Here is a 13,706-nt window from a genome sequence, read left to right as displayed (position 1 = left end):
AAAATTCCCCATGAGTTGAGAATTTCTCCCGTTTAGGAAGCATACTGATATAGCCTTTATAAATTACGAATCACGATGGCTCTGTTCTACTGAAACACGATTATTCGCAAACAAGGGAATTGATCAAATAAATTGATTGGTAGGCCTATATTAAATTCACTTACAAGAATGCCATTTCAAAGCCCCGAACGAACTCGTCTTACTAAAAAAAGTGGGACTTTTCAAGAAAGCTTTTTTGCATTTAATCTGACATACTTTCAAGATTATTGAGACAAAGGTTGAAATAATGACATAAAAATGACATATATTCTTTGTGCACTCTGTGCTAATCATATACCCAAGCAGACTATATGATTTATCATATTCACCACTGTGAATATAAGCCTTCAGGGCCATATTGTGCACTGTGCAGTAATCAAATTCACTTTATACCATTTTTAAAATTAGGTGTTGACGTCATCAATGTTACAGGCTCAACATGTTAAGTCTGGTGACAGATTCTAGGAATATATACCAATAAAAAGTTCCACGTTTAACGGAAGCGCTAGATACCATCATTTTATCATTTGCTCAACAATGTATTGCGGTCGCATATGTTCAACATACCTTTCATATTTAATTCAAACCTATCGTAACATGGTGGTAGATAAGATACGGGATTGCCATTGCAAACTGAAAATGTACGATTTCTATTTCTCTAGCAAGGTAATACGTTCACGTCGACTCGTGATTTGAGGTCAAGCAAGACGACATCTCTGGTACACAATAGGGTTGTTCAGATTTGGGCATTTTTTTGAAATCTTGTTTTGCGTGATTGCAAATGATAGTTTAGTGCATAAAAACACTTCTAAAAGCGATTTTGGTCATTTTCATCGCGATCTTCCTTGCGCGCAAAGCCCCCAAAGACCCACGGGCCAATTCTCCTTACTACCGACGATTCACCATTCCTGGTTTGTAGCTTTAGTGAAGTTTGCGGTAGAAAACGGCTGAGTAGAGCTGGGAAATATCAGGTTGAATTATCTTTTTGACGATTGAACATACTTACATTCCTATACATTCCAAATGTGTTTCACCTTCCCGTATTTGGCATAGGTAGCCGCGTGGTAGGCCTATGTATGAACGAATACAGGCATTTTCAGCTTGTTTCAACTCAGTAAATGTTAATCAAAGACATATTGTATATGAATGTAATTTCATCTTTATAGTAGCTCCAATTCGCCTAATCCGAATCAGGTTTGCAGTATTTAATGCGTCTGAAGGAAAGTTGACCCCCCCCCCCCACCCCCGAACACAAAAACTCAGGCCTGTACTGTCCAAGACGTTGTCACAGTAGCGAATACGGCCAAAATACCTAGGTACATTGTGCAATATGTCAAAAGCTCACGATACTAGGCTTCTTCTCAAAAGATCATGGTAGTTGAGTCTAAATGGGGGTCCTGATCCTTAACTAACAGTGCTTTCTGTCTGTATGTGTACTACACATACTTCTGTCAATTATAATCACGTGAAAATCATTCAGATTGGATAAATGTACAACCTGTCCAGGCTCTGACTTGAACGTAAATGATTGGAAACTGAAATAGGCCGCGTGCGGATCACTGCGATAGCCGGTGAAGTTCTCGTTTCGGAAAGTTTCATCCAAGATGCATCTAAAATTGAGCGCAAAGTATTTTGAATCATCCCATTGTCCATCAATGCTGTATCTAGCTTTCTCACCAAATCAAAATCAATAAATAATACGGACCGTACGCTATAGCTCACACCATACCGACCCCAGCCCTTAAAACATTTTTACAATAATGAAATATAAGACACTTCTTAATTTACGATACGAATTGATTATTTTGTGCGCAGTTATTTATTTAACCAGTTGGTTTTCTTAGATGATTCCCATTGTTATCTCTATAACAAACAAGTGTTCCACAAAGTTTTTTTTGTATGATATTCATGATGTTTTTCGACTACAATGGTCATTTACACCAAGCGGATATTCTTTATTATGATTTCGTAACTGCCGACTTGTAGCACGCGGCCCACTTTTAGGCTTTTGTAAGACACCGTTTACGCGGATGATATGGCGAGTCAAGTGAAAATTGCTCATAACTAGGGCGATTTTATTTGACATTGCGAACAATGGCAAAATTTTGTCAAAATTGTAGCGTCACCTCAAAAGCTTGTCAAAATTGTTTACAAAGTCAAAATAAAATTGTAATCTGCATTTCGTTGATATGGTAGATGTTTGCACTGTCGGTGAACTTATCATTGGACATTTTACAGCTTGTAGCCTTCTTTATAGGTTAATTGTCGTAGACGGCCCATTGTTTGCTCATTGGGAATCACAAACGGTCAAATGAAACAAATAGTCGCCCTACATATGAGCATGCGACACAAGGGAAAACGACAGATCAGTACGCGACACTTTGGCATGCGTCACTTCGGCATGTGGTTACACAACCACAAAACTTACCATAACCACGAAATCAACCGTTATATATATCCTAATCCCAAACCAAACCCTAACTCAGCCCTCGGTGGCGAGATTTCGCAGTGGTATAATCCGTGGCTGCTACATCAATGGGTTGCGGGTCCGAGTCCGAGTCCGACCGAGGTCGAATTCCGAATTCCTATACCTAAGTTTTGGAGGCTCCTCCTCGCCACCTCATCCGCGTAAGCGGTGTCTTACAGAAAGCCTAGAAGTGGGCCGTGCTATAAGTCCGCAGTTAAGGAATAAAAATCAAAAATATCGGTCTGGTGTAAATGGCTATAGCAGTCGACAAACACCATGTATACCACAAACAACAACAACAACAACTCAGCCCTCAGTCTAAACCAGGGGTGGGCAATTATTTTCCTCCGCGGGCCAAATGAGAAAAATAAATACGTTGGCGGGCCGAGTGAAAAAATTTAGCTTTATTCTCCAGCGTATTTTAATTTTATTTCTAAATTACATTCTTAATAAATGCTGCTCAGTGAATGTCTTGATATTAGATAATGAGAAAGTGGCGGTTAATTAAGAAAAAATGCTGTCATGATTCGAAACAATGTTAAACATGATACATTTTAGCTCTTTAAACCCCATCCACGTTCTTCTATTAAGACTCTAAAACTGTGGTTCTCAAACTTTTTAGGTACCCCTTCCTTTTTGATAGTTAACAATTTCGTGCCCCCTTATCATGATATCACAAAATATATTTAAAAAAAGTGCAACCAGAATGCTAGCAATCCCAACGGATAGTTCGATAGCATGGAAGATTACAGCTGTTGATGAGAGAATTATGAAATATCAAAGTCGGACAATACACCCAGCAACAAGTATAAGCTGGAGATATATCGCGGGGAGCGCGAAAAATTTTTTCAATAAACTTCGGCTTGACGCCATCCTTCTGATGCTTTCGCGTCTCCCAGTTTGAGAACCACTGCACTGAAATGTATATGCACTAGTACAAAGCTTATTTTCTTGGTCGCTGCCTTCCGAGCAGTGTGCAGCTTAAATAGCCTTTATGTTGAACGAAGCTCGCAGTTTTTCTTAACTTCGCCCTCCCTTGACCGAGTGTTTCGTGTTTTTGTTATAAGACCGACTTTATTTAAAATTCTTGATCTCGGCGACATGCCAGGCAAAAATTGAAAGGACAGGTTTACCCCTGGCTCCAGTATACGAATATTTAGTGCTCTAAATTTTAAACCTAAACCTTCTTTGAATTTCAGTTCTCGACTTTCTTTTTTGGGCATGCCCGGTAATCATTTATGGGTGATAGATATGATGAGTCATATAGTAATCGCAAGCACTGATTGACTTGTTTTAATAATTAGGTAGGGTTACCATACGTCCTCTTTTAAGAGGATTTGTCCTCTTTTTTGACTTTTTTGAAAGTGTTATCGGAGGACGTCCTTTTGTCCTCTTTTTTCAAATTTTGTCCTCTTTTTTGGGAATTTTGGTCATATCTATAGCAAAATTCGACTGACATGCCGTAAATCAGCACCGGAGTGACGCTCCGGCGGGTATTTTAGGAGCTGGCGGGAAAGTTGATTTGTTTTTAGTCAACCAACCTTGCAGTAGGAAAAATTTACCAATTTTTCAGGAATTTCCTCCGGTTTTGCAACTTATAAAATTATGAAATAGCGTCCTCTTTCCAGATTTCCAAAATATGGTAACCCTATAATTAGGGATTTGGAAACATATCACGTAACAGATTGAAACACATAGGCCTACCGTATAATGCGTAATTTGACAATGGCAACAGAGAAGGTTTGAACTAAACTGTGGAAGGAGTTATTTCTTGTGACTTCAATTGCTACTCATGCTTTGCCACATAGCCTTTATTTTAAATCTGGATTACGCATGTCAGGTAGGCTACGTAGGCAGCGTAATAATCGTGGCATATTAATGAACAGGCTTCAAAGTAAACGAATTTCATGTTCATTTGATACAGCATATGGTTTTAGTCATTCAAAAAACAAGTTTTGTTTTGAATTTCAAGTAACCTTTCGCGGGCCGCACAGAATAGCTTCGCGGGCCGCATTTGGCCCGTGGGCCGCAATTTGCCCGGGTCTGGTCTAAACTCTAAATCATACCCGGTCCTAACCCCAAATTTTACCCACATCCTAAAGTTTCGCATGCTCAATTATCGCATGCAGAAGTGTTGCATGCCAATATGTTGCATGCTCATACGTGGACGGACCGAAACAACTAGATCCACAATTTTTTGGTGTTATGCTCAACCTACCGCAATATCCCAGCTGATTTTGCGGCAACTATAGGTACGGCGTATGGTGCAGCTCTTGCCTCGATTTTGCTTTTCGAAATGCCGAAATTGACAAATACACGCGACAACAAAGTTTGCATTTACATGCGAGAGTTTCCAAGAGCATTTCGCCAGGCACCCAAATAGCAAAATGTTTCGTGTCTTGCGCAGTCAATTCGTGAAATGTGACAGGTGTTTTAGAGTAGAAAGCCACCGGTCGTCAGCAAATCATCAACGACTGCTTACAGTAGCGGATACTACCCAAGTAAAGACACCAATATAGTCCTTCATTGCAAGTTCAAAGACTGACTTGAAGAGCAAGTTGGTTGAGGTCTTCCTAGCGGCAAACATCCCTTTGCGCACATGTAAAAAGTTGCCATTCTTTCAAGTCAAAAAGTTACTTCGGGCCAAGCTACTTCGTAAGAACAGACAGTTCCAACCAGAAAGGAATAAAAGTAGTATGCGCTAAATTTACATACATGAGGGAAAAATTTTGTCAAAATTAAATTTTTTACTGTCAGAAAATGTCAAAATGTCATTGTTTGGTGCAAAATCTTCCATTTTCAGGTCAAAATACGCCCTACACGTGAGCATTGAGATGTGATGGACTTGTTGACCTTAAACTGTTTAAACCTAGGGTAGTGGTTCCCAACGGTTGGGGAATTCAATGGTATCTGGTGGGGAATTACACGGGACAGTCTCTACATAATTACGGAGACACATGCGCCATTACCGTTACCAGTTACCTGCTCTGAAATGTATGTATCAAAAATTATATCGCGTGTTGTTCACAAAAACTCTTTCTTAACTCTGGATAAGATATTATGGCGTCACAAACGCATCCAGTACGACCAGTATGACGTGAAATAACGCTTTTGCTAAATTTTGACGGTTACCGGCATCGGTCCACAATACTTTTCATGTTGCAATTATGGGCGATTGTCTTTCGTACTGGCGTGGCTGTGTGTCTTGTGTACTCAAACAAGCAAATAGCTGGGGGAATGAAGACAAAAAGGTTGGAAACCACTGACCTAGGGGCACTACATAGAGACTGTATTCTATTTTGTTATTGCAACTTACCCGTTTTCTAGTAGTGTGTATTTCTGTAGGCTATTTTTGCTTCCATCGGGCGCTGCGTAGCAGGTAACTGGGTGCAATTTGTAACCGCGAGACAGAGTCGGGTTACTGTTAGTATCGATCGTCATCTGAAATCAGTCTACTGTTTTTCAATGCATATCAAGAAGTTTTAACAATGATTTGTTCTTTGCGCATTTATCATATTTGCGCTATAACATCATACATAGTTGGTAAAGAAAGAGCTGATCATGCGATAGTTCTCAGTGAAATATAATAGCTCACTTCCGGTTATATACTTATGCAAGAATCCTTGCAGCAGAATTCCTCACACAGCCAAAGTACGTGAACTATTGGGAGGTTTTACTTCAGGCCAAAGATAAAAATTATTACCTAGAAATGGAGACATTTAGTTTTGATTCGTTTGATAGTCTCATACCAACCACACCAATTTAATACCTAAAAATACGTAATACGGAGATTTAGTGATGTCTACAGAGAATGGGCGAGATTTCACACTTCTTTTTTTTACTGTTTTGGGCGCGATTGCACTCTTTGCAACCCCCTATTTCCTACTTATATACAATACATATATTAGTAGGCCGTCTGTTACTGTATATATTCATTCAAATATGATGTGCTGCTATTGTGATATGATAATCCACATTTAATACTCGCGCACTGTTTTCATAATCGTAATCATATATGTATACTATATTGTGGGACCACATTCCACAAATGAAATCGTTATACCGTAAGCATCAAACAACAAAGGCCGTTTTAAAACGATTACCTGGATCTGATAATATGGTACACCGCTAGGTAACCTACTTAAATATGAATTGCACAAAACGAGTCTCTACGCATGCAAGTGGTCCTCTGCCTGCTTTAGGAGGACTCGGAATTACGGAACCATAGAAGGATACGAATCACACACTCTAATCTCGGAATCGCTCTATATAGGCCTGTACTTTTACATATAACGCCCTGTCTAGGGTTGTATTTAAAACAAATAATAATTTAAAATAAACATGTTAAAAACGTGTTTTATTTACTAGCCATGACGTCACGAATTGTCAATTGTGACGACACCGTGGATTGTTGTATAGTTTCCGACCTTCGTCATAAACGTGCTAAAAATATATTTGATCAGAACTACATCATCATGCAGCATTTTTGCGGTCTGCGGTCATCATCATCAGGACATCCATTCCGCTCCAATGATATATAACTATACGTGCTGTAACTGTTGAACCGACGACGATTTCGAGGGTCTACCCATTTCATATCGCATACGCCGACTATATCTCATATTACATGACTTTCCGAAAGTATTTACACAATGGTGACACAATGATACAATTTGCATTTGTTCGAAACATTGTTTAAAACACGTTTTCAACTAAGTGTTTTGAAACGACTCTTGTTTTAAATACAACCCTACCACCTACACCCGTGCTTCTATCGGCAACTAACCTTCACATACAGCCGATCTCCGACCTGGAAATTGCTTATTCGACTTGCGTAAGAAGAACTGAAAATAAAATAAATTATTTCGTAATACGATGTTCAAAGCTCGAAGGCAGACCTTCTTGCATTAAATCGTTTTAGGCCTATGCTACGCCTGCCTATCGTTATTTAGAAGTTGTGAAGTCATCTGTGTATGCATTGACCAAGTGAGTATGCTCTTCGTCAGGTTTTCTTCTTGGTTAATTGGTATATTTAGTAACTATCTACCTATCTTCAGAAGTACCAAGTAATTACTATCAATGACGTTAGTTTAGGGTTGTTTCAGGAACAAATTGGTAATATTGTCCATGTCACTGATTCGTCTTTGTGTAACATTTAGTTCACCGTATCACTTTCGCATAGTTGTACAATGTACATGTACACCACTGCTGTGGTTGTGCTACGCGTCAACGAGATGTAACTCATGTTACGTCGGCCTACTTAGTTATTGCTGGATGAGCCGATCGCGAAATTATATATTGGCCGCCTATATTTAAACATTCGGCGATTGGATTCGTATCATTTCTGATATTCTTATAAATTAAATACCAGAAAATGAGATAAAAATGTGCGACTTTACATTGTACAAACTCTGTCTACTGATGAAACAATCGTACTCATAAATTTCCAAGTTAGTCCTTCGCGGATCGATGTCCTTGCTGTCCTCGAAATCTTTCGATTCATTCACCAACAATGTGTAATCGGACAACTGCGCTGAAGCGTTCCTCAGTAAGGGCAATCTGCATTCCATGTCGAACTAAAATAAAACAAAATGAAGTAGTCGATAAAAGAATATTTCGCAGAGTTACGTTACCTGGAAATGTCCAACGGCTCGTGTGATGGTCACCTTCGAGTCTTCGTGGAACCTTTTGTAATTTCCGGCCCGTAAGCGATTTCGATAAACGACATAATCGTCGCCATACTAAATGATAAAAGTTTCGATGAAAATAACAGTACACCAAGATATGATAAGCTACCAATCTTTCAGTATACTCTGGCATAAACCGGATGTGTTTGAAAAAGCCATAAGTGTGGGTTATTCATTCATGGTATTTCATGACCCGAACACGATTCCAAATTCGCATTTCGACACGTTGCTCAACATTTTACTCTGCGGGTCTTATTTGATACACGCGCTGCTCTAGCTGCGCCGCTGGACTATTCGGCGCTGGTCATTTCGGCTCCTGGACAGTGGAGATATCAATGTCGAACGTTTGGCCAACATGAGATATTAGTTTATTTCAAGGTTTCCCGCCGCCAATCATTTTGCCGGCGCACGCAGCGCACGGGGTTGAATGTTGACCGGAACGTTATGTCTATGTCAGGGATGTCAAACATACGGCCGCACGGCTGCATCCGACCCGCCAGCATACGATTTCGTCTGACCAGCGAAGCAATTCTGAGAAGATTGGAAAATGCTTGTATTATTCAGGACATATCAAGCAATTTTTTGTCTTCATTTTTAGCAAGAAATACTTTCAATAAATAATTCCCCATGATAACAAATGTCGACTATGTTCAGGTCACATCTAACCATCGGACAGCGGTGTTATGGTTTCGCTCTACTCAACATTAAGAACCAAATCACAGACATTGTCACCCAATTTCGGAAAGGTAATACTGATGAACAAAAATCCAACGCCCGTGCTTACTGTTCAATGTCTTGTATTCCTCACAACGTATACCCGGGCCTAACGCCAGGATTACGACTAAAACAAAGGAAACATAAAAATATGCCAACTTCTGTCGTCGTTGGAGCCGTTGTTTTAGCGGTTTGTAACTATTCAACCAGATAATGATCGTACTTTTGCCAATTCCATTGTGTAGGAATAAATGTGTTGGTAAATTAGAGCCTCTATGATCCGTAATATAATGTAACATACCATCATGTAAATAGGCTTGATAATCAAGCATTCAAGTGAAAAACAAGGGCATGGATTTTGAGGCAAGATTTTAGAATAATTTGACAACCCTGTTCTAGGTCGTGTCTCCAAGCGTGAAGATGCCCGGCGCCGAAATACCGGTACATATAAGTCGCGCTCTCACAAGCTACACAGTGCATACTCGTAGGCCAACGCATCCACACGGTTTTATAATATGTTGGGTAACCGGTTCTTTCATAATTGCAAATACGATTTGACTCATTTCTGTACATTATGCATATTCTATAAAGATATATGTATATAAATTTGGGGATTCCCACATTAATAATAAAAAAACATGTTCTAGTAAATCGCACGACGTACGTAAAAAAAACTTTCAAGATAAATAAAATCGGCCTCAAAAGACTCTATTTAATGTTAAGTTACGGAATAATTTTGGGTCGCCTTCGAGCTTTTTTTCATTTTGAAATCTTCTCTTTCACCTTCTGCAACAAACATGGTTATAATATGTCGTGCGCATCAATTCATTTGGCGTGCCATGAAAAATTATCTCGCGTGCTACAAGTGGCAAGCGTGCCGGGGGCTACCGAACCCTTATCTAGTTTGACTGAAGTCGAGGGTCGAAGCAACTTTGTCTTGATTCTATTTTGCAGCTTCAGCAGTTTCTGTGGAGGACTTAATTCAACATTAGTTACATCTTGGTCAATGTCAATGATCGTCGACCAATACGTATAATTTCGATTCATTCGTTTTAGTGCTCACTGACAATGATGGTCATATTGTTGAGCGTTGAGCCATGTGACTCACGAATGATACTCATGCAGAACTTTGCAAGCACAGCTTATACCAGTATCAATAATCGTGGAGATGAATTTCCCAATCGCGCTAAACAAGTAGACGGTTGTATTTGTCTCTTCGAAAGGAAATGGAAGAAAGGATTTGAATTGCTTTGGGATTTCCTAGGTCGACTTGGAACTACTTTATTCAATAAACAAACCTCAACTGGCGTATCCAAAGAACGACGATTTCGTGAGAAGAAATGTTTAAAATGCATCTGGTATGGAACTAATTTGAAAACCTACTTCAGCCACCGTCCCGCAGTCACCGTAAGAAACGGTTATGCTCCGTTGGTTTCCGCTTCTTCCCGATAATTTGCACGAGCCTGTCTTCTGGTTCAGAAATACCGCGATTCGAATAATTTTAGGACTTAGAAATTTTGTGTCGCAAGTCGCTGTCATCGACCGCCCTCCACATGTCACTTTACAGGGATCTGTAGGTTATGCCCGTTATGAGACTATGTAACACGAGGAGAAGATCAAAGTAGTCGTTGATATTGCTTAGTAGAAGTGAAATAAGTTTTACAAAGTACCGATTTATTTCCAGATGAAGGAAAATTCAATCAATTTTGTAACTATGCGAAACTATATTTTATATCTCTATTTGCTTTTAGAAGTATATAAAAATGAATATCAATAATACCTTCCAGACAAAGAGTTGTGTCTGGCCTTTGGGTATTTTAATCATAGTTTTCTATGTTTTCGCGTTTTTATAGCATACTTGTAAGTCATGTAAACTCACTATCTTGGTACTGGCATTTGTCACCGTACTGTCCATTAGGACAGTTTGTGCACTTGTATCCATCGACTAAATCCACACATCCTCCTCCATAGTATCTACATTTCTGAAAAAATGTCAAAATAAACGATTCATAACAGTGAACGTAAATCATTTGCTTCTTTCACACTTACATTGTTTGATATCAGGCATTCATTATAGAATTCACAATTAGTTCCGTGGTAGTACGCTTGGCAATCACACCGAAACCCAAATACTTGGTCTACACAGGTTCCATGTCCATGGCATTTATTGGAGTATGCGCACTCGTTGGTGACATCTAACGAACAAAGAATATTTAGACATGGAGTGATCGGGTGATCGCGCTCAGGGTACCTAGTAAATTTGGAAGTAGGTAAATCCGCACAGGGCTTAATGCAGACGGGGGTCAGTGTCACCTGCTTATTATAAAGGCTACTTGAATAGCATTATTACAATCTTCAATGTTTTTCTGATGTACAATGCTAAGCAGGATATAATTTATTGGAATGGTCTCTAGGGATGGTGTGAACGCGGGGTTCACGTTCGAGTTCTGTGTGTGAACCTCATATATTTAGAGGTTCACGTTCACAAACGAACCTTGGTAGGTTCTGCACTGTGAACTTTTTCATATATTACGATTTTTCACGCCATTATAGCATCTTTGGTTGAAATCGTTGCATATCAACCTCGGGCCACTCTATGAATGGTGCTAGCAGCATATCACATCAAAATTCAACGAGCATGCACCATGCTAATCTCAAAAAGATTACTTGCTTCGTTACAAAAGTCTTCTCAAAATATCCAGCTTTCCGTTGTTGTGAATATTTAATAACTCTCTACTTGGAGCTTGACTCGCAATCACACAACATCAAGAGCAAAATACGCTACATCGGTGTATAGGTAGTCAGCGAGTGATGCCTATATTCAAATATTCAACCAATCAATGAAATTGATATAAAAAATACATCGCTGTAGAAATCTAGCAGGCGTTCGGGATCCAACTTGATTTGATATGTTTACTGTATAGTAAAAAACAAATCCGTGCGATTGCGTTGTTGGCTACTGTGTAACTTTTAATGGGGTAATATCGGTAGCAAGTATAGATACCCATTTTACACTCTGCACTATATCAATGTCGCAAGTTCAGTCAGTCGCCGAATACATTTCCGGTCTGGCCTAGACCGTTAAGGCGTAAGCTTACAGTCCCATGCAAGTCCACGTCGAAATTGTTGAAAAAGCGACGGAATATATTGATTTTATGGGATTATAATATCCTTTGTGATTGTCCTAGTTGATAAATTTGGAGATGTTTGAAAAGTCAGCATGTACTTTCACTTTGGCATTGCGGCATAATGTGGCCTGTATCGTCGCTAGGTATTTCATACAGTACATTAATATATCACTTCACTGAAATGAAGGGTTAGAGCTAGCAATATGACGTCACGTGACGTCATAGGTTCGCGTTCACACAGAACCTTTCAAAAAGGTTCGTGTTCACACCATCCCCAGCTCCAGTATAGTGATATAATGGTATTCAGCAGCTTTTTTTCTTCCTCTCCATGCACAGTTGTGACTGAGCAATGTGTTTCAAGCATGTGCAATTGTGCATGATGAAGAACCAGACTTGTGCATACTGGGTTTTGAAAATGCGCGACTGAAGCTAAAATTAGAACTAGCCTACTACCTTTTCAAAACTCATTACTAGAACTAGCTTAGTTAGTCGACCTTCAACTGACTAGATTGGTAGTTTGTACAGGTCTGTGAAGAACAGATATCATACCAGACTTATTCCGTTGAACATAGGCTAATTTCAGAGGTGGTCAGTAACGAAGTACTTCTACTTTTTGGACGTACTCAAGTAGTTTTCCCCTACTCCCGGTACTTACTCAAGTAGATCTGATTTGCTCTGCTTCTACTTCTACTTCATAATAATTTGCGAACTACTTACCTACTTTTCGCTATTTTCAGTTTTTCAAGTAGAAGTAGTTTAATCCCCCAATACGAAAGATAGCCTTGAGGAATTTCGCGGCAGTTTTCACGGAGTACCAACATCTAATATTCATAAAAGTCAAGTAAAGCCCAGAAATTTTGTTGCGCTTGGTGCACAGTAGTTATAGAGAATGATATACGTAGTTTTCCATGTATAATGTGCAAAATGTTACCGATTTTTTGCCCTAAATTAAGGGGTGCGTATTATACATGGGTACAACAAGCTTTGAAAAAATATCTCCTCCGATAAAAAACTTGAAATCACACCTTTCTTCATGTTTGTTTCCAATCGCGCATCACTTCCAGCCATCGTGCCCAGTAATTCATATTATAGAGCAAGGGTCGGCAACCTACGGCCCGCGGGCCGGATCCGGCCCGCCAAGCGAAATCGTCCGGCCCGCGACATAATAATTAGTTATCACTAGAATACGGCCCGCCGCTTCATAATGAGTTTCCATCTGCAGCACAGCGCTGCATGAAAAAAATGCGGCATTGCTACGATATAATAGTAGCCTACATCGTATTAGTCTATTGTTACGCCATAAAACGAAGGTGGTTGAAGTAGGAGATGGAGATAGACTAGACTGGATCAGTGCTTATCAATCGGGTGTATCTCGCAACCGAAGGTGTTCCATGCTTTTTAAAGGGTTAATCACTCAAACGGGGTGTGACAAAAGGTGTTCTTCCTTTGCTTCAAAAACGCTTGGAGCATCTCAGACGCAATGACGGAATCTCAAACTATTCAATTATAGATATAACTAGCCTCCGTATGTTAGTTAGCCTGTCTATAGTTTGATTTTCCAGAAGGCATTGTGTGCCAAGACAAAAAACCTGAATAGTGTTTTGGCCACAATGGTCAAAACTGTTAATATGATTTTTGTCTCATCAACTGAATCAGTTACGCCAGATATTA

The 13,706-nt window shown here is 39.5% G+C and overlaps 2 protein-coding genes across 2 annotated transcripts in view; one reads left to right on the top strand and one right to left on the bottom strand.

Annotated features, from left to right (window-relative positions):
- LOC145457722 (THAP domain-containing protein 1-like) overlaps nucleotides 1-13,706 on the top strand; it is a 474,772-nt gene that overhangs the window by 90,424 nt on the left and 370,642 nt on the right. The gene's annotated exons all lie outside the window — the stretch shown is intronic.
- LOC145457685 (uncharacterized) overlaps nucleotides 1-13,706 on the bottom strand; it is a 29,773-nt gene that overhangs the window by 2,717 nt on the left and 13,350 nt on the right. Inside the window, exons 8-15 of the mRNA XM_080335951.1 lie at nucleotides 10,957-11,102; nucleotides 10,787-10,889; nucleotides 10,291-10,478; nucleotides 8,140-8,247; nucleotides 7,943-8,082; nucleotides 7,293-7,350; nucleotides 5,823-5,947; nucleotides 1,538-1,649 (exon numbers count right to left, since the gene is read on the bottom strand). Coding sequence (XP_080192077.1) covers nucleotides 1,538-1,649; nucleotides 5,823-5,947; nucleotides 7,293-7,350; nucleotides 7,943-8,082; nucleotides 8,140-8,247; nucleotides 10,291-10,478; nucleotides 10,787-10,889; nucleotides 10,957-11,102 — 980 coding nt within the window. The remainder of the gene's footprint in view (nucleotides 1-1,537; nucleotides 1,650-5,822; nucleotides 5,948-7,292; nucleotides 7,351-7,942; nucleotides 8,083-8,139; nucleotides 8,248-10,290; nucleotides 10,479-10,786; nucleotides 10,890-10,956; nucleotides 11,103-13,706) is intronic.

The sequence above is a fragment of the Botryllus schlosseri genome, chromosome 15 (assembly GCF_051294905.1).
Source record: "Botryllus schlosseri isolate E-star chromosome 15, Bs_hap1, whole genome shotgun sequence".
Taxonomy (NCBI): Eukaryota; Metazoa; Chordata; class Ascidiacea; order Stolidobranchia; family Styelidae; genus Botryllus; species Botryllus schlosseri.
Note: the sequence above shows the minus strand (reverse complement) of the source record. Positions and strands in the feature narration are given on the sequence as shown.